At 41.1% G+C, this 26878-nt stretch overlaps 1 protein-coding gene across 1 annotated transcript; it reads right to left on the minus strand.

Annotated features, from left to right (window-relative positions):
• On the minus strand, positions 1–24226 carry RNF2 (ring finger protein 2). The gene is made up of 7 exons (XM_089515852.1): positions 24042–24226; positions 11537–11625; positions 11132–11292; positions 7035–7250; positions 5140–5412; positions 4739–4910; positions 1–2145 (listed from the first exon to the last, which is right to left on the minus strand). The coding sequence occupies exons 2-7, from the start codon at positions 11621–11623 to the stop codon at positions 2044–2046; spliced, it is 1011 nt and encodes a 336-aa protein (XP_089371978.1). The 5' UTR covers positions 11624–11625; positions 24042–24226; the 3' UTR covers positions 1–2043.
• Between the last annotated feature and the right edge of the window lie 2652 nt (positions 24227–26878).

Genomic DNA, 26878 nt, shown 5'->3' on the forward strand with positions numbered 1-26878 from the left:
TTGGTTGAAACAGCTACTTTATGTAGTAAAGCAAATATAAATATTTAGTGAAGTTACTAAAACATGGAAGTAAAAATTCACATTATCCCACACTAAGTTGGGAACTACACCCTCTAGGTAGATAAGCTTTCAAAATTTTGCAGACATTTTTATCCGATAACAGCGCTAAATGTTATTGTCAGTAAATCACAATGCAGATCATGTTCTGCTGCAATTGGTATTTGCCCATAAAAAAGCATTTTCACATAAAAAGAAGCCTGATTATATTCAGAGGACATGCACTAGCAAGCTATATAAACTGTACATTACACCAAAAGTACTCAACAAAACCAAATCGTGTTGGTACATCTTTACTTCCCGCCACCAGACTTGTAATAATTGTGGAGATTCATGGCACAAACTGTAAGCATAATTTGGATTTTCTGATATTAAAACATTTTCAAGAAGGCAGTATTATAGTTTTTCCTTGTTCTACAGGACTAAAAAAATTACAAAGTAGAAAGCCATATGCTTCATCCAAAATATCACAATGGAATGTTTAAGGAAAAGCATGACAGATTGGTGCATAGTTTCTAGATTCTTTAGGCTAATAAGGAGAAAGGGGAAAAATACTGAGCTTTGAGCAGTATCATCCAGCCTTCTGCCTTTTGTGCTGTGTTTCCCAGTACCGAATGGTACTGATCCATATACTGAATTCTGGAAATAAAAAGTAGGATGAAAGGCAGCCTCCCCTACCTTCCATATACAAAAGGTAGCAGATATGCTTACAGTGGTAAAACTGATTTATCAAATCCAATCTGCCTTATTTAAGTACATAACCACCAATGACTGTGTGCAGAGTTTCAACACAGTCAAAACAAAAAATCAGCTAAAAACACTGTATTCGTTAAACTCGTAAGTGATAAATATTGTTAATATGGCTAAGAAATATTAAGAGTGATTTGGGGCAAATTCTCTATTCATTAATGTTTTAACTGTGCAAAGGATATGGTGGGAATACTTTACCGAGATGTTTTGGGTACCTTTTTGATCTAACATGGTACACATCCAAAATGACAGATTTTCAAAGGAAACTGACTTGCCTTCATTTAAATGAGCTACATGATGCTCAAATAACTAGCGGGCAGCAAGGATGACTTGTTTTCAAGATGTATCAGCACTTGTGTTTTCCCTCCTTACTGGGCACTTCCCTGTACAAGAGTTCACCCTCAAGGCCAGGAGGTACCCAAACAATATCCAGCTGCAGGTCGACAGCCAGGCAAAGAACTGCTATCATCCTCTCAGATCATCAAGTACTCTAATGTACTCTGAAAATAAGAGAGTGACATCTGTTCTCCTTTCCCAGCTGTGGAATAGCAACCCGATGGCCCCTTGCCCACCCAAAATAAATGGACGTACATTCCAGTGTTAAGAAACTGCCTACCAACCAGGGAGCAGAGGACAGCATGATGTAATAGGTGTTGAATACTTCCTTCTGTAATGTCTCCAACAGGACTCTGGCTGCTGTTACATAGAAATCAGTTTTTCATATTTACAGTGCAGAAGGACTCATTGCAATGCATAGTTTAGTTACTGCTATGAACAAACCTTCCAGCTTCCAGCATCAGCATTTTCCTCAGCATCAGTAGTGGTCAGTAACTAAGAAACTGACTCTAACCATATGTGTTCAAACATTGCTGAAAACTAAAGTACCTCTGCTTGTCACTCACTGAGGTGCTAGTATGTTTGCCAATGTGGAATGCACCAGCATGAAGGCATGCTTGCAAAAAGACCTTTGCTGCTTCTAACATCATGCACATGGAACAAGAGCCACCAAATCAAAAAGCACATTTGACAGCAACAATGGAATGTACAGATCAATCTCCAAAAGGAAAAATATATAAGTTAAAATATCACACAAAATACTGTCTAATAATTAACATGAATATTCATCAACCAGAGTCTCTCAGCAGTTGTCCATGGTGCAGAGGATGGTGCGTCACTTCTTTAAAATAAATGAGAACTATAAAAACAATTACAGTTCCAGCTTAAAGCCCATCAGGCTTATTTGTGCTCCTTTGTTGGTGCATAGTAGAGCTCCATGGGCTTATTCACTTTCCAGTACTTTTCACTGACCAACTCCAAGGAAAAGGAGCCATTTAGCACCTAAAGCGAAAGTAAAAATTAGTGCCAAAGATAGAAACATCCAATATTAATTGCCAATGTTTCAAATGAAGTACTGCATATACTCGACTATAAGTTGACCTCATGTATAAGTCGACAGCAGGTGTGGGGGCAAAATTTACAGATTTTGATAGAACCTGTAAGTCGAGAGTAAGATTTAGGGGCACATAAAAGGACCTAATGGGTGAAGGAAAGGAAAATGATGCCAAAGCATACTGCTATTTTCCCACCCATTCAAAAAGATCAGAAGCAGCACTGCAGGGGAAAGAGTAGATGGGTTCAGTGCTTCTTTTAGGTTCTCCCATGATGGACTAAGCTCTCACTTTCACTACTTCACTCATAGAAAGGGATGGTTTGTGTTTGTTTTTTTAAATAAGAGTTAAGGTGCATTGACCCATGGGTAAGTCAACTGAAGGGTTTTTTAAAATCTATTTTTGACTAAAATTTCTAGACTTATACATGAGTATATACAGTAGCTATTACTACTTGATTTGAAAATGAACAGAATATATAACTACTGAAAGAATGGAACATTGACACACCACAGTCTTGCAAACATCCTTAAGAAGAAGAGTGGTTAGTCACAGCAGCCTATAAATAGTCTAATGTAAACCAGATGTCAACTCCACTCCCAACAGCAAAGCAAGAAGTAGCTGTGCATAGACTGAAGGCACTTTACTGTATGCCTACACAAAAGTCTTCAGTACATTTTATAAAGCTATTCTTGCTAGTAAAATACACAGCAAACTGCTTCAGCAGTGAGGGAGCCAGTCACTTCTGGAAATAACTACAGTACAGCACTCTGGATGAATATGGCTAATCATATTTCATCATAAACAATTCTACATGAACCTAAACCAACCTTGGCTAAGTACCAGAGGCATTACTGTACTTTTGATCTCTGAGTATTGAGGATGGCAGGTACAATATTTAAAAACATTGTGTCAATGGCATTGTGCTGCAAAGCCCAAAGCTTTGGAAAAATCCATGAATATTTATATTGGGTTATCTAACTGAGAGGAGAGGGATGCTGCAAAAGTTGTCAACTTTGTTTTCTGCCCAAATTTTTTAATGCAGATACGTCTCTCCAAGGTACTCTGCTCACCACAGCCAGAAAAAGATTTTAAAAGCTGATCCTAAGCAGGATATATATATTTAAAAAATCATATAAAAACCATCCCCTCATCACCAGCATTACAGATGCAGCCCAGGTATGTCCATATACTTAACAAACATGAAAGAAAGTGATATCACAATGTTGTGACTCAGTGGCACATGTTTAATCAGTGTTTTGGCAATTAAATTATGAGAAAAATAGCAGTTATCACAGCCAAAAGCACAGCATTCTTCCAAGCACTCCTCCCAAACACATTTTACATTTAGGGGTTCCTCTCTTACAAGGGTGGATAACTCTTGGGGTTCAGAGGCCACATTAGCCCCCATGAGGATCTGGAGGGCCACATCCGCCAATACATCTACCCTGCACAAAAAAGAAAAAAATGTTTGCACCTAAATCCCCTCTAGGGGTTATGGGAAGCAATTTTACTACTTCCAGGTCACTTCCTATTAGAGAAAAGGACTCTCCTGGGCCAAAACATAGCAAAATTGCTTGCATGTTCCTTAGAGGGCATTTGGGGCAAAGAAATTAGGACTCTGTGGAGCAACATGTTCCCCAGCCTTGCACTAGTAGGAAACTTATAATGGCATCTTTCTGAAAAAGTAACTTTAGCAAGGTATCCAATTAAGTTTTTCAAGCTTATCTCTCTTCTGCTGTTGCAAAAGGAGGGCCACAATTTAAGTTCAAGACCACAGATCTCAATGACTTATGTCTACCAGTCTGAAGGCAGATCAGTCTGCACTAATATGGAGCCAAACAGGACAGTCACTGTGATGGTGATGATGTATTAGACATTTTTCTTTTTAAAAAGACTGAAAGCATCTTACACTAAGACACATAGCATGCACTTCTTTTCAACTAAGGCAAGCCTGCTATTAGGTGTTCAGCTTCAATAAAAAATTTCATATGTGCACACACAAATAATGCAGCTTTCAGAATTTTTCTTTGTTGTTGTTGTTCAACATAGTTTATATAACCATGAGCAGAAATGAAACATTGGAGAGAACAGAAGGACACTTCTGGCCATCTGTAGTGAAAGGCAGAAACCCTCTCCATGTGGTTTCTGAGAGTTTGGAAGGCGCATACTGGGCATTTTGTCTTTGCCCCAAGTGAAAAGAGTTAGATCTTTCCCCCATACAAAATAGAGACCAGGATTCCATAAAGAAATAGATCTGGTTTTCAAGCTCAGCTTTCTTTCACATTTGAATGAACGCCTTACTTCAACAAATCTGAACAGCACAATAAGGGAGATTTATAATCCTGCCCTGCTAAAATTGGTGACCTTGAGAACAGGAGAAGCTCAGAAATGTAGGCCTACACATAAAGGAGAATTCCTGAGCTGTACCTGGCGAATGAAAAAGAATGGTGCCAAACCAAGTAAGAACAGCTTTATATTTTGCACCATTCTTTTTGAATCATGCTATTGCTTCCCAATTATGTTTTAGCTCAACTACTCACAGTGAACTGGCCATTTGCTGTAGCAATATAAATTGTGTATTGCTTCTCACTGGCTGTCTCCAGATTCATCTGATTTGATTCTCCTTTACTCCGGAGTTCTTCCAAGGCCAGTCTCACAGCTAGGTACTTGGACAAGTGATCAACTGTGGCATTGCCAGAAGTCTTTATGTACCTGCATCAGGAACAAAGGTAATCCATGTGATTACTTATCCTGTACCAGAAATAAGGCAGTTACATTTTATCAATCATCACAATCAAAATAATCCAAGCCATATGTGAAAAACAGTAGCATGACATTCCCAACTATTTATTTTCAATAAATTATCATAAAGCACCCCAGCACCAAAGAGAATCAGTCTACCATGCAGAATGAAGCTTCTAAAATAAGAACTACCGCTTACCTTGTCTGTGCACTATCATCATTTTCCATTAGCGTAGGATGGGGTCTGAAAACAAGTTCTATTTCACTTGCGCCATCCAATACTGGGTCTATAGTAACTGTTGTATTGTTATTGTCCAGCTCTAGACCAGAATCGTCAGATGTTTTGGTCCGTTTGTTACTTGGCCCAGCTTCTTGATTACTGTGAGTTGAAGCATTACTACAGTGTGAGCTATCACCGTTGTCCTCTGCTCCACTGCCATTCTCTATCTGTTGCTTCTTGCCTCTTTGTAACCTAATAAAGATACATGACTTGTCCATGAAACCATAAAAGCATTTCAGCCACTCTTGCAGTAACTAGCAAATATATTTGTTCTGTACATCCTGTTTTTCATTAATACAGACAGAATAGAAAGTCTAGGACACAATGTAGTAAGACTGCCAAGATCCCAAAGGATAGATTGAGTGAAAGGGCAGGAAATGTGTGCCCATTCAGACACTGTTGTACTCCAGTATTTATCAGCACTAGCCTGTAAGGCCAAAGGTGAGAGATATTGGGAACTGCACAAAATCTGGAAGGCCACAAATTCCCCATCCTAGGTTGATATGATATAGTAAGTGCTGATCTGTCATAAAGGGTCCCATCTGGCGGCTGGCTGTCCATCACCCAAGTTACACTATTACTGCTTGATCAGTTCCAAAGGAGATTTGTGATGGGCAAGCATTTTCTCATATGGATCCCTAAAAATTTCTCATGCGGCTGAAATCATATCAAAATTACATTCCCAAACCTTTAAACACAGGGGCTGGGGGGTTCAATATAGGGGCACCAGATTCTGCAAACCCTGATGCAGAAAAAGAATGTTCAGCCCAGACCATAAGATGATTGATAGATAGATAGATAGATAGATAGATAGATAGATAGATAGATAGATAGATAGATAGATAGAAAAATCCACATGAAAAGAATATTAAATTTGAGCAAACATATAAAAGAAACAATCTTCCACAGACTTGTGGGGTATAAGCATGTACAAATTCACATCATTTGAAGAGGAAATATTAGAAGAGTGGCTTTTAAAATACAAAAATATCAACACTGATTATTATTAATAGGCTGCAGTATCTTCTCTACAAAGGGAAAATTGTAGTTTAATAGAATGACAAAATTAAAACTAAGATGGGGATAGAAGGAGAAATGGCACCTGATCATTACAAAATGTTTAATGGGTTGATAGAACAGGTTTCTCAAATACTGTGGAAGTAAAAGAAGTACTATTCAGTACTTCTCTCTCTCTCTCTCCTCTGAGTATGAATCCCCCAGTGTTATACCAACAGCTCCCTAAAGCAGAAACACAACTTCAAATATGAACTGTGCTCAACAACCAAACAAGTGACATTAATTATATTAAGACAGACTGGGCCTTTCAGCATTGATAAATCCACCTAGCAATCCTTCCCCTGACCATGACTGCCTTTTAATTTTGTTAAACAGATTAACCAGTATTTCAAGATATAACATGTGGTGCTAGTTTAAGTTAGCTTTTAAATTAATGTTAGACTATAGTTGCTTCAGCACTGAGGCACTGGCCCCTAGGCTCTTGCAGCAAGAAGCCATTTCTTTACATCATCTGTCATCTTTTCCTGACAGAGAAAAATATGCAGGCCTCATTCAAGATGTATGCTTTTCACATATTTTAAATTAATGAATACACAAAGCTGCCTTACAAACCACTGGTCCACCAAGTCTGGTCTGACTTGGAGCAGCTTTAAGCCTCAGGCAGACATTGATTTTTCGCAGCCCTGCTGCCCCAATTAAGAAGAATGCTGGAGACTGAGCATGAGCCCACCTGCATTCAAAGGATGCTCTCTCCCACCCTCCTCATTTCTAATTTTTGACTACTGAGATTCTCTTACCTGTTCAAAGCCTGGATTTTCAGACCTTCCTCAATGCTATGACTTAGAGCTTGTTGATTATTGTGCTTGTTGATCCTTGCTAGAACTCTCTCTTGATGAGCCTCATATTCATCACGACTTGGATAAATTTTACTGATGAGGGCATCAAAGTTTGGGTCTGGTCTCAGAGATCTTTTAGAAACAAGCTTTTTACGGCATGTAGGGCATTCTTTGTTTCTAAGAGGAGGAGAGGAGAATGTTAATTCTGTTCCCCATAGCATTCTTTGTAACTCTTTGGTCTGATGTTGTACCCAAGAGTATAATTTTATAAACACAAGCAGAAATAAGTGCACAGAGTTAGCACAAGGGAGGATCCAGTGCAGTTTTTCATGGTGTAACGGACTACATGTATTAGCAATAGCAAGTACATTTCTCTACTGCTTATCAGTGAACTAGCACTCTCTAAGCCATCTCTTGTGCTCCCACTTGTGCACTGGTTCAGTTCAACACAATTATGCTAGGTGAGTCTTTCACTCTGCTAGTGTCACATTAGACCTAGATCTCAACCAGTACACTAGCAACTTCTTAAAACAAAACCTACCTATGTCTGTCCAGGCACAAATCAATCTGCTGCATTTCAGAAGCCAAACACTTACCAATAAATCTGTGGCATTCACTACACTGCTGACATCACCTAAGTTATATACACTGTTGACAAAGGCACATCAGATAGAAACATGAAGCACCACAGGGTTCAACAGAATGGCCCAGACCTAATCACCTTGTACTGTTATTACTCCTACATACCATTTGTTGAATGAGCAGGAAAGGGATAAGAAAGTGACAGTAGAGTCTTATGTATTCCTCTGTACACATGTACACACACCCCAACAGAAAAAAGCAAATAGTTGCTTGGAGTATCCTGCAGAGCACTGGACTTCAGCGAGGGAAACCAGGGTCCAAGCCCCTGCTATCCCATGAAGCTCTCTGGAGTCTACTAATACCAGACAGCTCCTCAGGGGAAGAAGAGGATTAGATTGTGGGAACTGTGTAGTCTCTGTCTGCAGAGAAGTACCCAACCAATACCCATTAGTCCCTCCACTATCCAAGCAAGACAAGGAATCGTGACCATAGATATTTCTAGTTCCTCCCTCATTTCATTCCCTTGTCTTGCCCAGCTCATGTTGCTCTTACTTTCAACTCCTCAGGTTTGCGTTCTTGGGGGGGGGGGTATGTTCCTTTCTCTCTTTTTTTCATTTTTTTACTTCAGTTTTAAGTATTTCCCTTCCCACACCATTGTGGTTCCCTTTGTCATGTTTCTCTCTCCTGTCTTTTTTCAGACTTTTTCTTGTCTAGTCTGTTTCTACTTGTCCCGTTGTCTCCTTTAGTTGTTTTTCTTTAGCTCCTCCAATTGGTTTTCCATTTATCTAAAAGCAATGGAAAGGGTTGGAGTGGATCCTTGTTAAACAAAGAGAGCTAGACTGACACACTTCACTTCGCAACAGGATTAATGTGGTGAAGCATTCCAATGTCGCTTAAACTGCCTCCTCAGGGAGGCATTAGGAGCTTGCAGAAGCCCATCTTCCCTGAAACAGCAGTGGTGTATGACACTAGCACAATGTGCTGATCCCAGCTCCTGCCTCTGAAGCAGATACAGCCTCTACCTCAGTTGAGGGAACAATGTCACCCCTTGCCATAGTTATTGTTGATAAGCAAGTTTTACAAAAAGACGTAAAAAGTCAGATGATGTTTGACGATATGGAGGCCAGAGATCAGTTCCCTCAGATTGTTAATTCAACAGTGACATTTGGTCTAACAAGGTGGCTTCCTCCCCACTTCCCACTGAAATCATGCACTCACTGGAGACCACCCGATTTCCACTAAGTGTACTGTGCCAACTATGTCCACTCAGAAGTCGTGTATTTCCTATGGTGCTTGCAGCAGTCATTTTGAGTGTCTCTCTACTTCTGACCGCCAAGTTGGAAGCACCTTTCTTTCTGGCAGCCATGTTGCTGTTCATAGAATCATAGAATTGGAAGAGACCACAAGGGCCATCCAGTCCAACCCCTGCCATGCAGGAAATCTCAATCAAAGCATACTCAACAAATGGTCATGCAGCTTCTGCTTGAAGACCTTCAAGGAGGGAGACTCCACCACTCTCCGAGGGAGTTTGTTCCACTGTCGAACAGCCCTTACTGTCAGGAAGTTCCTCCTAATGTTGAGGTGGAACCTCTTTTCCTGTAGCTTGCATCCATTGTTCTGGGTCCTGTTCTCTGGAGCAGCAGAAAACAAGCTTGTTCCCTCCTCAATATGACATCCCTTCAAGTATTTAAACAGGGCTATCATATTACCTCTTAACCTTCTCTTCTCCAGGCTAAACATCCCCAGCTCCCTAAGTTGTTCCTCATAAGGAATGATAAATGATCACAAACAGGCAAGGAGAATCATATTACAATTCTCTTCACAAAGAGGTGATCCTTCTGATAGCAGAAAAGCATCCTCCGTCTCTGTCAGACCAGTACATTTAAGGAGATCTGAACAAGGAAGTGGCTTTCCTAAGCAGATGAAGTCTGGATGCAGATGAATGGGTTCTTGATCCAGTGTCTTCCTTCAGATCCAAAGGCCATTTGGAAGTAGATCTGTTCAAGAAACTAGACAGGTTTTTCATGAGGTTTCTGTCTCCATCAATGGAAGACTAGGATATTCTGAAGTTAAAGTAGCCTCAATGTCTTTTCTTCAATTCCCCTGATCTTGAGTTTTAAAGGTGATGAGGAATGCAATGATTGTCCTGGCATCTCCATGTTGGCCAAGGTGCCTATGTTTTCCAAAAAATTTTCAATCAGCCAGTGAAGGGCCTTCCATTCCATGCACATCTGCCATATCTTCTGGCTTGGGGTCCAGTATTCCATTCACACCTGGACTTGCTGCACCTACCCAAGTGGCTTCTGAGAGAAGATCTTACTTAGGTTTTGGTTACTGTGACAGTGTTGTTAATACTTTACTAGCATCCAGACACTCTTTTATTGTACATTTGACAAAACTACAGTCAGCCCTCTGTATACATGGATTCAACCATCCACGGCTTGAAAATACTCAAAATATATAAATTCCGAAAATCAAACTTTGATTTTGCCATTTTATATAAGGGGCACCATTATACTACGCTGCTGTATTTAATGAGACTTGCGCATCCATGGATTCTGGAATCCAAGAGGGATCCTGGAACCAAACTGCAGTAGATACCAAAAGCCCACTGTATGTGGGAAGCCTTTCTGAATTGGTGCCAGTGCTGGAGTGTTGCTAGAATTTCTACATAAAGACTTTAAATCAAAGCTAAAGTCAGATCTATGCTACCTGATATGCTACATAAGTAGCTTTTCGCCTTGCCTTACTGGTATGTAAAAAATCTGATTTCACTTTTTCACTTTACCGTTAGGCGTTTCCTCAGTGGCACTTCTCTAATGTCTCCTGTAGTGCATCACTACTTTCCAATTTGGAATTTTTATAAGGTTTTCAACACTTTAACAATGTTTGTAAGTCAGACAAGTCTGCATTCTCTAGGGCCTCCTTAGGCATAAGAGTGCTTCAGGGCATGGTTTTGCTTTGAGGCATTTTAGCATCACCATCCTTCCCTGATACATTTGTCTCAGCTTTGCCATATCCCATTGCTGGATAGCTTCTTCTAGTGCATTGGACATTTATCTTTAAGGCTCAATCTTGTCTGAAAAGGAGACATCCAGCCCCACCTTAGCGGTGACCATTATAATAAATTACCTGTCTGTCTTTTTCTTATCTCATTCTTTGTATTCATTTGGCTATGTAAAGAACTGAGGAAGAAGCTAAGGATCTCTGCTAAAAGCCTAAGAGTCTAAGTCACACAATCACTTGCCCAGCTTGGGCATAATGAAACTTAAACATGCTGGATGTCTTCTTTGCAGAGAAGAATGAAACCTAATGCACCATTCTTACCCACTAGAGTCGTAACCCTGCTGGGGCAAGTAAAACACAATCTCAGAAATGCAGCAATAATATTTTTGTATGTCCCTTATGGTATGAAAAAATCCCAATGTAATGTTCAGTCCAGATCAAAAGTTTTCATATAGTTTCTTTTTACTTACCCACTTCTAAGGGCTGTGATGATACAATCCGCACAAAAACGATGTAGACATTCCTTAGTCGTCATCGTGTTTTTCAGCATATCCAAACAAATGGGACACATCAGCTCACTGTGGAGACTTCGGGGTGACACCACTATCTCCAGGCCATCTGTTATTGCCTCCTAATGATAAAAAAAACAGCATAGTCAGGCAATTATTTCCTGGCCACAGTGAAGGTATCACTTAAGAATTCTACAAAGGAAAAAACAAATCTTACAAATCCATCAGCTTTACTTATTTCTAATAATGCAGGTCAGCTGTCATTTTAGTTTAATCATTCTCAAGAGCAAATTAGAAATTAACATGCACAATAAAACAGGATCATCTGCAACTCATACAACAAAGGAGAAAAAAATATGAACATACCTGAGGAGTTCTTTGAAGTTCATACAAGCTGAGCTCCCATGTTTTGCTTAAAGGCTGTGTTCCATTTGTCTGCACAGCCTGAGACATGGCTAAAAGAAAAACAACAAACAATAAAAAAACAATTATTTTAACCATCCAAGCTGGCTGGACATTTTCACAAAAGTTTTAACATTTCAAGAGGAAAAGACAGTTCATTTACTCATCATCTGATGGTTAGGTTCCTCAGACTGTTTCCCCCCATGAAATTTTCGTTCAGTGTTCATGTCCCTTTAGTGATTGCACCTGCCTCTTTTCCTTGGATACTTAAATTGTATTTTTAAATGTTCAACTGAAATTTTAAGTCTATGATAGAAATTTGAACACTGAAACAAAATTTCATGGAGAAGGCAGAATTTGTATGAGGAAACAATGCCCTTTCATTTCCCCCCATCTGTGCTTCTTCCAATGCTTTCTGACAGGTAAAGTGGTACCACTGCTGCAAAGCCACATCATGCAGATAACATTCAATTCTTAGAACTGTTCTGGAGACCAACCAATTCTGAATACTTGTTGCATTGGTGTGTGTGTGTGTGTGTTTTGTATTCTCCCAAAATCTTGGTTGGCTTCTTTCAGAGATAATAAAAATCAACTCTTTGTGAGATTTTTAATATTAGTATTTTTTTCATTTAAATTGATTTTTAAAATTCAGATTTCAACACTTTCATAGAAAAATTAGTAAATTCTAATTACGCAACTTCCAATTGGATGTTAACAGTGTATTATAGAGATGGAAAATATAGCTGAAGTATATAAGCTCTCTTGCTGTCTTTCAAAGTGCAAAGCCAGAGAATGAAACATAAATGCCTGAGTATGTATTAAGGTTATAGGAAAGAATAATTTACTTCTTCTAAGAAATTATGAAGAAATAGATTCTTCTTTACTAGTGGTTTATACAGTAATTAAAATAATTAGAAATTAGTCCTTCAAAGAAGTTTAAATCATGAATTAAATCAAATCACTCTGTATATGCTCCTAGGACCAGGCATCTTGCTGCTACCTGAAGACCTTTTCAAAGCTGTTTACCCATACCAATCTGTAGAGGACACAGTTCTAATAGGGCTGCCAAACTGGCAATACATAAGTGAATCATCCCCCCACCCCGCATTCTAGAATGGCAGCTGCCAAGTTACTGCTGGTAACCATGAATGGCTTCCTGGAAGTTACCTGTGCAATATGAGACATCTCTGTACTCATCCAAGTTCTCCATGCATCATAGAGGCCACGGGGGTGGGTGTTTGTCATCTCATATTAGTAGGAGTGACAGACCTCCTGAACACATTCCAGTGAGATGTGCACATGAGGGAAGGGTGGGCTATAATTTTGCTACGTGAACAAACCCACACCTTCTCTGTCTTCCAGAACATTTGGGGGGGAAAAAGATCAATTGTGTAGAACTCACTTATGAGTCTTTCCCTGAAGTGAAATACTGATCCACTCTCTCCTGCAGTCTTTTGGAACTTGGCAACCTAGGCCACTCACTTCCCACTAAGCTATATAATCACATAAATAAATCTTATGGATGCAAGGGTAGGTATATTGACCATAAACCTAATCCCAAAGACTATGGTCTGTTACAGACTGCCAAAATAAAGCTGCTTCGGGTCTCTTTGGAGGTATGCTGTTTAAATGATGCGTGCATCCTAAGAATCCAGAAGTTGCACCAAAGCTGCACTCCAGTACTTAGGAATGGAGTGTGGTTTTGGCTTGACCTCCGGACTCATAGGACCCATGCATCATTTAAACAGCATACCTCCAAAGAGACCCGAAGCAGCTTTATTTTGGCAGTCTGTAACAGGCCAATATTGTGCTAGGACTTTTATTTAGCCAACCAAAAAGGTACATTTCCACAGTAGATTTCAAAACCACACACACACACCCCAAAGTGTGGAGGGGCAGGTGGTGACAGTATTAAAGTCATGGTGTCTCTGTGGTGTTTTCTGTATGAGAGTAAAAGTGTCTCACCAGACAATCAAATTAGGCACATCAAGGCACACTCTCAATGGCCCTGGACCCAGCAGGAACAAGCAAGCAATAAAAGGCTCCTTTGGAAGCAGCATGGGCAGTGATTTACCTTTGTATCTGTATGACTTACAGAACACCAAATTTAGCAGATCAACTCCAGGTGTCTGCACTGGAGAAGCAGAAGTTTATACCATCTTAAACCGAGAGATTATTTTCTTCCACCAAAGGTAAAGCTACCCAAATTGGCTTCTACTGACTAGCTTTATTTGATCTAGCTCCTATATTCATCTCCAGCCCTCCCAATCTAGAGACTAACAGCGGAGCTCCCTGCTCTGTTCCTACAAAGGAACCTGTAAATATCACACTGGATATAGATGTGTTTAAGGTTTCAAGAGTGTCTTCTGTATTATCACATGGAAAACCAAATTTTCTTGCTCTTCTTTTATTGCCAGTGCATCCACTGCACTCTATTTGTTTCTCATCTGTGTGTCTCAAATGCACAGGGACCCACACGCAAGGCCAGATTAAGGTGGCTGTGGGAACAGCGTGATAAGAGCCAGCATGGACTACAACTCTGGACATCAGGGTTCGATTCCCCACTCAAACCCCACTAGGTGACCTTGGACAAGTCACACACACTCAGCTTTAGAAGATGGCAATGGCAAATCCCCTCCGAAGAAACCTGCTAAGAAAACCCTATGAGAGGTTCTCCATAAGTCAAAAATGACTTGGAGGTACACAGCAGCAGCAGCAGCAGCAGGACACAGAACAGTTTCAAAAACTAAGGCCCCTTTGTGAATGTGGCTGAGATATTGGAGAAGCTGCCATTGCAGTTTTACGAATCAAGAAAACTGGTTGTGGTGCCTGCATCATCTCAGTCAACATTCCCCTATGATTTCATTGCACAAATAAGCAGACATTTATAATGGCAAGGTGCATGTTTATTAAAGATTATTAATATTATTACTAAGATGGTAAACTGTGTGAAAAATATGAATGCTCCTTAAACCAATACTACTCAAAGTGGGGGGTTTCTCGATTGGTCAAATTCCTGAGCCATTGGCTTCTGATCCCTGGTGAATGGACACAAATATGATCTCTGGCACACGGGGGGGGGGGGGGGGGGGACGGGACTGCTATCCAAAAATTAATTCACTCTTGTGATCATGTTTAATCCCTATTTAAAATGTTTATTATCTACCCCCAGCAAGCTAGCTCATCCTACTGTAATAAGGTCAACAACCCTAAATTGAGGGATACAAATTTAATGACAGCCACCAATAAAGTTTCCCTTTTATTGCTGGTGCATGTTTCCATCACCCAGGGTCCAAGAAAGAATGAGTATCCTCACATTATTAGCATTTGGGAAAACCCCAAAGAAGACACTCAAAGCACAAGTGCGAAACTGTGTGCAGTGACCCTATAAACTGACAGCCAGGAGCCAGGGAGGATTTTCATTAAAAGCATGAACATTTGAGAAAGGAGAGCTTTACAAGGAACTCTGCTGACAGAGTTTCTCTTAGCAGCATCCCAGTTATCCACAAGTGCATCTAGGGGATGGTCCATCTCCTTGTCCTAAACTGTAAGACCATGAAGCAGAGCACAACATCAGTTCAATAAAACTAAAACCAACAGTAGTATATACCATAGGTGAACCCAAGTATCCTGATTCAATCCAAGTATATGAGATGGCCTACTGCAAAACTTTTTTAACTTTATCTACAGCTTCAGCGTTTAATATAACAAGTCACTAAATCCCAAAACAGCCTCCTAATTTATTGTAACTGGAATTGACAGGTGGGAGCTATACGAAGATGTCATTATATGGGATACTCAATTTTCAACCAATCTTAGGGTTCTTCCAAAACCTAGTATCTTCCCTTCACAAATGGGGGCCATGTTAACTACGCAAGAATGGCCACACAAATAATTAGTTTGATATTAGCATAAACAAAACTGTGTGTTGGCAGAGTTTGTAATAATCCCATTTCTTGGGAAAAGGAGGAAGCTGCCAAGAGGAAGAAGACATTCCCATCTTAACATATTTGGGGGACTGATTGAGCCTGCATTAATTGTGCAAATCTGAGAGCCTTGATGATCCAGGACACTATCTTCTGCATATGTTGAGACGTTTTTGCTAGATAAGCACTTGGCCCTCTTGAATAAATGAAACATGAACAATGATGACAAGATATATTCCATGTACAAGTACTGTACAGACTTATAGCCATGTAAAGAGATTTAGTATGCTGGTATGTAGATTTCTATGAATATCTGCCAAAATTCCAGCTTCCAATAACAATTATAGAGAGATATGGAAATGTTACTACATCATTAATCATTCAACTGCAGAGCACTGAAGAGCATTTGTGTTCATATAATAAATGAACACTGAAGAGATTGTGGTAGCAGTTTATACAAAACAAAACTGAAATGCAATAATGTGTAAAACCAGCACCCTAGAGCAGGCTGTTGAAACAGGATAATAAAGCACCCAAACCAAGAAACAACAGAAAATCAGGAAAATAAGGCATCCTCATTCACACATTTCAGCTGGTCTGTGACTCTTTCTCTCCTTTGTCTACATAGGACACACAGTGGCTTTTCAGGAATCGCTGGCAATGACTAACAGTCTTCCGAAACCTGGATTCCTTGAGGTGTATTAGACTGAAATTGCCGTCATTTCTAGCCATCCTGACAACCTGAGAACAATGGGAGTTGCAGTCGAACACATCTCAAGGGCACCAGGTTGGGAGAGCACTGGTCTAGTGTGTCAGGAGAAATCAACACTTTCCTCTCTTACCCATTCATGGAATTTAAAAAACCAGAAATGCAGTGTAAGGGCTACAGATGTAAATACTCCAACATTTAATCCTCAAAACAAGTAATTTCCACTGCTGTAGAGAAAATAAATTCTAGTATTCACAGTTCCTGAAGTGCTTTGGCAAATTATTCACTACAGAAATCTGGGTCCTCTGTACAAAAACTTTTAGCATTTTATGCAAAAAACAAACAAACAAAAAACAACCCTAAAACCCCACCAGTTTCCAGATTTTTTGTTAACTAGCTTTGAGTCGACTCTGGCTCATGGTGACCCAGTGGATGATATGTCCCCAAGATCCTTTGTTCTTCACTGCTCTGCTTAAGTCCTGCAGACTCAGGCTCATGGCCTCCCTGATTGAGTCCATCCTTCTGGTATGAGGTCTCCTTCTCTTTCTACTATCCTCCAGGTTTCCTAGGATTATTGTCTTTTCCAGTGAGTCGTGTCTTCTCATGCTGTGGCCAAAGTACTGTATAACAGCTTCATTTTTGCCAGATTGGCTTCTAAGGAGAGTTAATGCTTGATCTGATGATGGACCATTTGTCTTTTTGGATATCCACAGTATCTTCAGCACTCTTCTGCAGCACAACTCAGATGAATTTATCCTCTTCCTATCTGCTTGCTTCACTGTCCATCTCTCATATGCATACATGGTGATGGGGAATACAGGATCTTTAGGAATTTGCCTAGTTTCTTCATAGCTGTCCTTCCCACTCCTAGTCTTCTGATTTCTTGACTGCAGTCTCCTTTCTGATCAATGTTTGCTACAAAATACAGGAAAGCTTTAACATTTTGATTTCTTCATGATCTAGGACACGTTGAATTTATGTAGATCTTCTGTGGTCATTATTTTTGTTTTCTTTATAATCAGCAGTAAGCCTGCCTTTGCATTTTCTTCTTTAATTTCCCTCAGTGATTGTTCCAAGTTTATGATATTTCCCGCTACAACTAGTAAACCAGGGCCATCTGGTGGAAAATCGGGAATCCTAACCACTAGACCAAAGTTTCCAGATAACCATGTTTTTTGTGTGCAGAACTGCTTCATCCGCCTCCCCACAACAGCTGGGTAAAGGAATGATGGATGCTTCCTTGCAAGAAGGAAAGGTTTCCTTATATCTAAAACAGTTGGGAGAGCACTGTTAAAAAGCCTTCCCTGAATCCTAGCACATTAGATAACTATCAGCCAATCTCCAATACTTCATTTTTGGCAAGACTGTGAAGCCTCTTAGTTTCAAAGGTTCCTAGAAGAAACTGATTATCTAGATCCACCTCAATTTGGCTTCAAAACTGGTTATGGGATAGGGAAGGCTATGGTCAGCTTGATAGGGGATCGACATCCAGAACTGAAGTGTTTTCCAGTTGCTTCTGTTGGGCAGCAGAAGTTTTTGATACTATCAGCCATGGTATACTTCTGGGCTTCTTATCCAGGAGTAATTGTTTTCAGTAGCTTTAGGCTCTCCTGGAGAAACAGGTTAAGAAGATGGTACTATTTTACCTAAGAGAGGTGCTGTGAGACCAAAGACTTTTCTGTTTATTTTCAAAGCCTTTGCCAATGGAGTCCCTCAGGGCTGTCTATTATTCCCATTAATGGATGAGATGTCAGTAATGGATGAGATGTGGCTGAACAAACTGAAGGTGGATCTAAATACAACAGTGATGCTTCTGGTCAGTCAAAAAGGAGATCAAGGAATAGAAATTCAGCCTGTGATTGGGCTACATTCTGCATGAAGAGGCAAATTTTCATTTTGGGTTTACTCCTGGCTTCGGGCTTGTACCTGGATTCCCAGGTTTCTGCAATAATCTGGAATGCATTTGCACAATTAAAAATCCATGTGCCAGCTGTGCTCATTCTTGGATTTCTGATGTGGTCATAGTGCCACGTCTCTGAAGTGTGTTTGGAAACTGCCACCGGTCCAAAATGCTGTGAGCAGACTGGTGACTAGGATTAATCACAAGAAAGAAACTCCACCATTATAACAGCCTCACTGGCTACCAATCCATTTTCAAGAAAAAAATAAACACTGGTAATAACCTACAAAGTCCTACATGACTTTTGATCCAGGCTATCTGTAAGACTGTATTCCCCCATACAAGCCTGCCTAGGTGCTGACATCTGCAAAAGAAACCCGTCACTTGGTTCCACCATCATCAGAGGCATGCAGTGGTGTGAGCAGGCACACATGCCCACTGAAAAGAACAGGACTTAAGGTCTCTTGTTTTTTGCTCGGGGGGGGGGGGGGTGTCCAGAGAGATTCCCACAAATAGCAAGGGACAACTGTAGTAGTAATAGTAGTAATATATTTAGTATTAGTGAGACGTTTTATCTTGTTTTAATTGGACTTTTTAAGAGCATAATTAATTCAACTGCAAATTACAGTACAGTAAATACCTGTATATAAGTCGCCCTCATGTGTAAGTCGAGGGTAGGTTTTGGATTTTGATATGACCCTTGGGTAAAGGATAAAACTTAGGGCCACGTAACAAAGAATGTAAAGGACAAAGCATAGGAAAAGGATACCAAGGCCATGCATTGTGTTAGAGAGGTGACCAGGTGTGGGCAAAAACACACATACATGTCAAAAAGGATGTGAAGGCAAAGTAAGGAAAATTGTGACTACTTTAGCAGTGATTACAGACTAACTTTATTACAGTAACTGCCTGATTTTAGCCCCGAAAAGCTGACAAACATACACAAATGTCTCATCCAAATCCTTCAAAGGCCAATTCCTCATCAATGGAATAACTGAACCTAAAAGAAACATGGGGGACATGCCAAAGAACCACAGCCATTTTCCCTCCCAGACATTCAAAAAGGCCAGAATCAGCACCCCAGCATACACACACATGTGTGTGTGTGTGTGTGTGTGTGAGAGAGAGAGAGAGAGAGAGAGAGAGAAAGAGAGAATTTCTTTTAGGTTCTTCCAAAATCAACTAAGCTCATGCCTTTCATCAATTAAGGAGTGGTTCCTTTTTTTATAAGAGTTAAAATACAGTATTTATATTGTCCTATGGATAAGTCGACCCAGTTTTTGAGGTGCGATTCTTTGACTAAAATTTCTCAACTTATACAGAAGTACATACAGTAATATGTATAACTTATGTCTTTATTGGAACTTATTTCAATTATGTAGGAAGCCACCTGGCAACCCAACCCTGGGGGAAAGGAAGAATACAAATAAAATCAATCATGATACCTAACCATGGTTGGGAAAGTCATGGTTGTGAATATATTCTTGTAATGTCAGGGCTAACAAAAGTATGGACTGTGGACCGAAAAATACCCTCCAGGTCCATTTTTGTGCCCCCAGAGTCAAAATAACACAAAATCATAGAATCACAGAATTGGAAGAGAGCATAAGGACCATCCAGTCAAAGCGCATAATACACAAAAAGCACAAATACACAGAGTGACTTCTATGGGCTCGGGAAGGCTCAAAATATGGTAGAAATGCCTCCAAATCCCCTAAAGAGCATTTGGAGACAAATATTGCAGAGGCAGGTATAGTGGGGGATGCAGCTCTCCTCCTGGGTGAGTAATGTGGCCCCTTAGCCATCAACAGTAGTCCACATCTGTCTTAAACCATGCTCAAGATTTAAGTCTGCATAAAGCCTTTAGAATGGTTCATTTTTGCTTTAACATCTATGGAGCTAAAACTCAGCAGACCCCTTGCAAGAATGATCAGTGAGTTGGTAACAAAAACCAGGTTATTCAATTAAGAACTACTTCTTTTTTCTAGTTTTAGAATATGCAGGCAATAGGGCTTCTTTAATAGTGTGCAAATAATTTTCAAGACAGCATGGAGGCATTCAATTAAAAATTAAATAAACCAGCTATACTATTTAAAAACAAAACAAAAGCAAACAGCCCACACAGAACATCTTCTGTGAAAGTAGTTAATGCTAGCACTCAGCCAAAAATAATCTTGTACATTTTCAATTCCCTTTTCCCCAGAACACATATTTTGGCTGCAGTGTGTAGAGAAATGTAGTGTTATTTGTGATCTCACATAGCTTGAATAACGCCTTGTAGACTTTGGGACAGGAGAAATTAAAATTCCACATTATGAAAAGACATTTACTATCCACAAGTGGGATAACTGAGGATGTTAGTAAGTTCAAGATATAGTAAAACAGATGGATGTTCCTTCCTCTCCTGTTAGAATTAAGTTTCAAAGAGTACTCCTAAGGGTACTGTGAAGAAGCAAAATATGACAATGTGGTGTACAGGTTAGGGCATTCGGGCTGAAAGTGAAAAGCTGAGTTTGAATTCATTTCTTAGCTGCAGATCTCAGCATTGGCTTGTATAAATCACTGTCTCTCAGCCCCATCTCACTGGGCTGTTTTGAGACTAGTATAGTTTCTGAGTAACTCAGAAGACAGGTGGGCCACAAATCTAGGAAGCAAGCTTATATAGCTGAAGAGTTTCAGTATTAGCTAGAAGAAAGGGTGAAACGTCTTTATCATTTGTATCAGGGTTTGAGGGAAATCCCCCCCAAGATGCTGTACTGTAGGCAGTGCAAACTTCCCCAGCCATCTGATATCTCTTATCTGTCACACTGATACAAAATAATCTGAAAAAACAAGAGGAGCTGACATGTTGGATGAAAGGTTCCTACAACTACTAAAGAGATGCCACTGAGAAGCCTGCTAGAAGGATAAGAAGATACCATTATTTCCTCATTTGCCTCCAACATCTGGTGTTCAGAGACATGGCAGCTCTTAACGTAACTCTACTTAGCCATTATGGCTCAGAGTCAGTGAGAGCAGGTTTCTATGATAAGATGGAGAAAGTGGTCTATGAAACCATCGTCCCAAAAGTACAAGCTGGAACAAATGAGCACAGTTAAAACATCGTGCTACAGCAGCTAGTTTAAGTGGCTGGTGTCATGAGCACAGCCCATTTCATCACTAAAGAGAGGCAGATTGCTGGATAAGACTGTCACAAGCCCAGTACAGCCATGTCTCTTACTGAATTAAGTTGTGCAGGAGACCATGGGAGTAATATGGTGCTGAAGACTTTTGTTTCCTGACCGCGTTCCTTTTTACTGAAATGTCATTTATTTCCCTATTTCATGAAAATCACCCTGTGTGCGGAAGCACTGAGAGGTGTAGTATACCGTACGTAGCCTCAGTAAAATAAGTAGCCCTCTCTATTTTCCATCCATGTACAGTATTTCATCCCAACATATTTGCTTCAATGAGATTACATTTACTGCCCCTTAACCTAGCAACTGGCTCCCATGTCTAAAATGCACACACATCGACTTGTATAAGCTCTACTCTGTTTTAAGTATATGCACGCAAGAACTGCTTTGTGCCTTTTGAAGTTGGAGGAGCTGTACTATATAAATGTTGAAGCCACAAGGAATGCTGTTTGTCTGTACTTACGGGACATAGAAAATGATCTGTACATTGGAACTGATTCTCCAAGTACAAATTGCTAAATAGGCATCCCTTCATTTTTATTAACTGAATTTTACACTGCCTTTTATACAAGGAGCACATAGTTGTTTTGCCCAGTTTTATCTACTGAAAGACAGTCAATGACCCTTGCTGCATTTCTTTCTGATGTGACAACAGTTTGAGCGCTCATTCCCAAAAACACTCCAAGACTTCCCACAGTCCTTCTGCTCCAAAACAGATGTCCTAAAATACAATTTACAGACCTGCCTTGAGAAAGCGGTGTAAAAAAACCACTTCACAAGCTAGCAACTGTTAACTGTTAATTTGTTGTCACCAATAAATACTATGAAGGCATTGCGAAACCTTGACTAAAACTGGTGGCAAGCAAGCCCCACTGGCAAGTGCTACTGTACTACTATGCTGAGGGATCTTGTAGCACCTTTGAGACTGACTGAAAGAGAAAAACTGGTAGCATTTTGTAGACTTGAGCCTCTTCCTCAGATGCAAGAGGTGGAGAGACCAGAGACAGTCTGTACAAGAAGTACAAGTAGAACGCCTCTTACCTTGTCACTTCTAAATACTAAGACCAGTGACAAGCAAGTCCCACTGACCAGTGCACATACTGCTGCTACTACTACTACTACTACTACACAAAGGGATCTTGCAGCACCTTTGAGACTGATTGAAAGTGAAAAACTGGTAGCATAAGCGTTTGTAGACTTGATCTGAGGAAGCAGACCCAAGTCTACAAAAGCTCATGCGACCAACATCTCTCTTTCAGTCAGTTGAAAAGATAATAAAAGATCCCTTGTATACCAGTTTTCCAGACTAAAACTGCTATGCCTTTGGACTGTACTACTACTACTACTACTACTACGTCTGCAACAAGACTCAGCAACTCCCTTCAATCTCTTTAGTGTTCAGGTGGTAGTCTCCATCGATGTTTAGCAGAGAAGTGTAATGTTATTTGTGATCTGACGTGGATCAAACCACTCTTTGTAGACTTTGGGAAAGGAGAAATGACCTTCCTGTGTATGAAAGCTACCCCAGAGGGACAGAGGCAGGGAGACAAAGGGACCCAAGGGCATTTTGGGGGGAGCCCTTTCCTCTGCATCATCATCATCATCATCAATTATTATTATTATGATCTCTTTTCTGCCTCTCCTCAAGGCTGGAGGTGGGGCACTACAACGGAATGGAGAGCATCATTCCTCCTCTCTGAGGGGACAACCGTGGCAGGGAAGGAGGGAGGAAGGAAGGAAGGAAAGGAACAAAGAAGGAAGGAAAGACAGAAAGAGGGAAGGAAGGAAGAAAAGAAGAAAGAAAATAAGGTAGAAAGAATGAAAGAAGTATGGAGAGAAGGAAAGAAAGAAGGAAGGAAGGAAGGAAGGAAGGAAGGAAGGAAGGGCAAAGAGAAGCAAACAAAGAAGGAAGGAAAGACAGGAAGAGGGAAGGAAGGAAGAAAAGAAGAAAGAAAATAAGGTAGAAAGAATGAAAGAAGTATGGAGAGAAGGAAGGAAAGAGAAAGAAAAGGAAGGAAGGAAGGGCAAAAAGAAGCAAACAAAGAAGGAAGGAAAGACAGGAAGAGGGAAGGAAAGAAGAAAAGAAGAAAGAAAATAAGGTAGAAAGAATGAAAGAAGCATGGAGACAAGGAAGGAAAGAGAAAGAAAGAAGGAAGGAAGAAATAAGGAAGGAAGGAAGGAAGGAAGGAAAAAAGTAAAGATGGAAGCATGGATGGAAAGGAGGAAGGAAAGAACGAAAAGATGTAGCAAGGAAGGAAGGAAAGAAGTGTGGAAAGAAGGAAGGAGAGAAGGAAGGAAGGAGAAAAGCAAAGAAGGAAGGACGGACGGAAAGCAGGGAAGGAGGAAGGAAACAGGAAGGAAAAGAGGAAACAAAGCAAGGAGAGAAGGACCCCGCCCCCTTCTCCCTTGGGGATGGAAGGGGCTGGCGATGGCTCTCCCGTCGGAACGGGAAGAGGGAGGGAGGGCGAGCGGGAGGAGGCGGTGGGGAAAGGCCGACATGTTTCCCCAGAGGCTGAGCCCAGCAAGCTCTTATTCTCCATGCTACGTTCAGGCAACAGACAAAGTGAACAAATGACAGGGTTTGCCACCCGCTTTAACTATGCATGCAGGGGATGCTGGGAATGGTAGTTCCTTGGGGCCCGAGAAACTACCCTTCCCAGAAGCCCCTCGGCCACCGGAGACGCCGGGATGCAGCGGGGCCAGCCCTCCCTCAACCGCGGAACAGCCGCCCCTGCCTCCCTCCCTCCCTCCGACTCACCGGCGCCCTCTCGGTGTCCCGCCCGCTCCCTCCCCGCAGCTCGGCTCTCCTGCCCGGCGGCGGCGGCGGCGGCGGCGCCTCCTGCTAGTCCTCTTCCCGCAGCCAGGGCTGAGGCGAGTCGGAGGCGGCAGCGACTGTCTCGGCCCCTCTTCACCCATAAGCCTCCCAATATGGCGGACGGGCGCCGCAAAGGACGCCGGGAAAAGAGGAGGAAGACAGAGCCTTATTATTATTACATTCTGTTCTATCTCTCCTCCTCTGAGGGGAAAAGAGCGCGCGAGAAGGGGCGGGGCGTAGGGAGGCCACGCCCGCCTCTCCAGGCCACGCCCCTTCGCCACAGGTACTGGTGACTGTCTGTCAATCACATTGGCTGCTTCCAGGCTGGAGGAGTAATCTACTTTGAGACTGCTTTGTTTGGCTCTTTGCTATGGAATTCTGGGAGTTGGAGTTTGTTGTGGGGCTCTGGGCCCCACAACAAACTCCAACTCCCAGAATTCCACAGCAAAGAGCCAAACAAAGCAGTCTCACAGTGAGTCACTTCTACAGTGTGTTTTGGACTGCAGTTTCAAGGGTTGAGAGGGCAACCAGGTGTCCTCCTTTTCCAGGACGTGTCCTACATTCCAACCTCCTAGTGTCCAAGGAGAACCCCAGAATGCCCTCCATTTTGAGCAGGGCTAAAAAGGCACATTGAGTAACACCGTGCTGGCCATTCCCCTTCAAGAAATAACAACTGTGTACATGATATAAGTGTAAACAAACCATTTGAAGTGAATATACACTCATTCCTCCATATTTGCGGATTTGGTTATTCACAGATGTGATCAATACGTTCTCTCTAGGGATATCTAGGTCCTCCAGTGCAACTCTATGGTCAACTTTAACTAAATGCTGCAATGAAAGGCCTAGAGATTCCCAGAGATAAGACTCTACTAGGCATTAGTAGCTCCTCCACTGCGGTTCTGTGGTCAGTGTCTTTATATGGCACGGTTTATTCTTGTTGATTTGTTTTGTTGTTAGTTATAGCAACATTAAATTAAATTCATACATTAAATTAAAAGACTGAAAAAAATTCTAGAGCTTTAATAATAATAATAATAATAATAACAACAACAACATTTATTTTTATCCCACCCTTCTATGTAACACAACCAGGGTGTCTTACAACATTAAAACATACATTCCCATATATCCCCAAATCCCACCCCTAAAATACCATGAAACGATTTATAATGTAAAACAAAGCATAAAATAATAAACAACTGCAGCAGAGGTATAGCAGGTTAGGTCTTTTTGGCAGCCGGGAATCAATTCAGGAAAGGCCTGCCAGAAGATACCCGTCTTAACAGCTTTTTAAAAGCTGTTCAAGGTGGTAATGTGATAGATCTCATCTGGCAGGCCATGCCATAATCTGGGAGCGGTGGCTGAAAAGGTCCTCTGGACAGAAGCCGACAGCCTCGTTTGTATAGGTTGCAGCAAATAAATTCCTCCCATTAGGACCTAAGTGCATGGGGAGAATTATATGGAGGGAGGTGGTCCCGAATATAGGTTGGACCCAAGCCATTTAGGGCTTTAAAGGTGATAACCAACCCCTTGTACTGGGCCCGGAAACTGATGGGCAGCCAATGAAGTGATTTTAAGATTGGTATTATATGGATGTACCTGAGACCAGCCTGGCTGCCATGTTCTGTACTAATTAGAGTTTCCGAACCAAGCACGAGGGTAGCCCCATGTCGAGTGCATTACAGAAATAGAGACAGGAGGTTTACCAGCGCATGTACCACAGTTTCAAGTTCCCTAACGTCCAGGAAAAGATGCAGCTGAAGCTGATAACAGTCTCCTGACCATCACATTTGATTAGTCATCAGGAGCGACATATCAAGGAGCACCCCCAAAGTGCGAACACAGTCCTTGGAGGAGAGTATGTCCCCGTCCAGGACTGGAGGTTGTATCCCTATACTTGGTGCTAAGGTGACGGTCTCTAATACTGTTATTGCTGTACTTGGAAGATCAAGCTCCTTCCCTATCCTACTCAGTTGCAACAGGGGTCAAAAGTGCCTCAGATAGGCACACAATACTTCGGTATAGTGTGGACAAGGGGACAGGTAATATACCAGAACACTGCATAATTTATAAAATGTTCATCGGATCTTTAAATGCGCAGTTTACAGCACAAATGGGAGCACTTCCGAACATGCTTGTCCCACCTGGCAGAGTCCAAATAGTCTTACAATACCTTAGGGTTCATTCACACTACATACTTCCAACACTATGATTCCACTTTAAGTGCAATGTTTCCATCCTATGGAGTCCTGGGATGGGCAATTAAAAGAAGGGTGTTTAGAGTTATGGGGGTGAAAGTTGTGCCTACGACCAAACTGCAACCCCCTCTGGGATGCCATGGCAGTTAAAATGGAACCATAGTGCTATAACTGTGTAGTGTGAAAGGGCTCCAAAGATTAATTTGGTTTAAGCAGCCTGCTTCATCTGCAGTCCACAATGCATTTCCTGTAAGGAGACATTTATAAATAAATATTAAAATAAGTAAAAGCCCACAGCTAGCTATAATTTACTAAACATCCTATTTTATATACAATCCACACTGCAGAAATAATCCATTTTAGCTTCCCTGGCTCTATTCTATGGAAACCTAGGAACTGTAGTTTTGTGAGACATTTAGCCTTCTCTGTCAGAGAGCACTGTTGCCACAATAAACTATAAATCCTGGGATTCCCTAGCACTGATCCAGGGAAATTAAAGCAGTGTCAAACTGGATGATGGGTAATGTTACACAAGCGGTGGTAATCCGGATGATGGGCAATGTTATACAAGTGGTGATG

The sequence above is a fragment of the Sceloporus occidentalis genome, unplaced genomic scaffold, assembly GCF_023333645.1.
Source record: "Sceloporus occidentalis isolate IW3139 unplaced genomic scaffold, rSceOcc1.0.p SCAF_3, whole genome shotgun sequence".
NCBI classification, from domain to species: domain Eukaryota; kingdom Metazoa; phylum Chordata; class Lepidosauria; order Squamata; family Phrynosomatidae; genus Sceloporus; species Sceloporus occidentalis.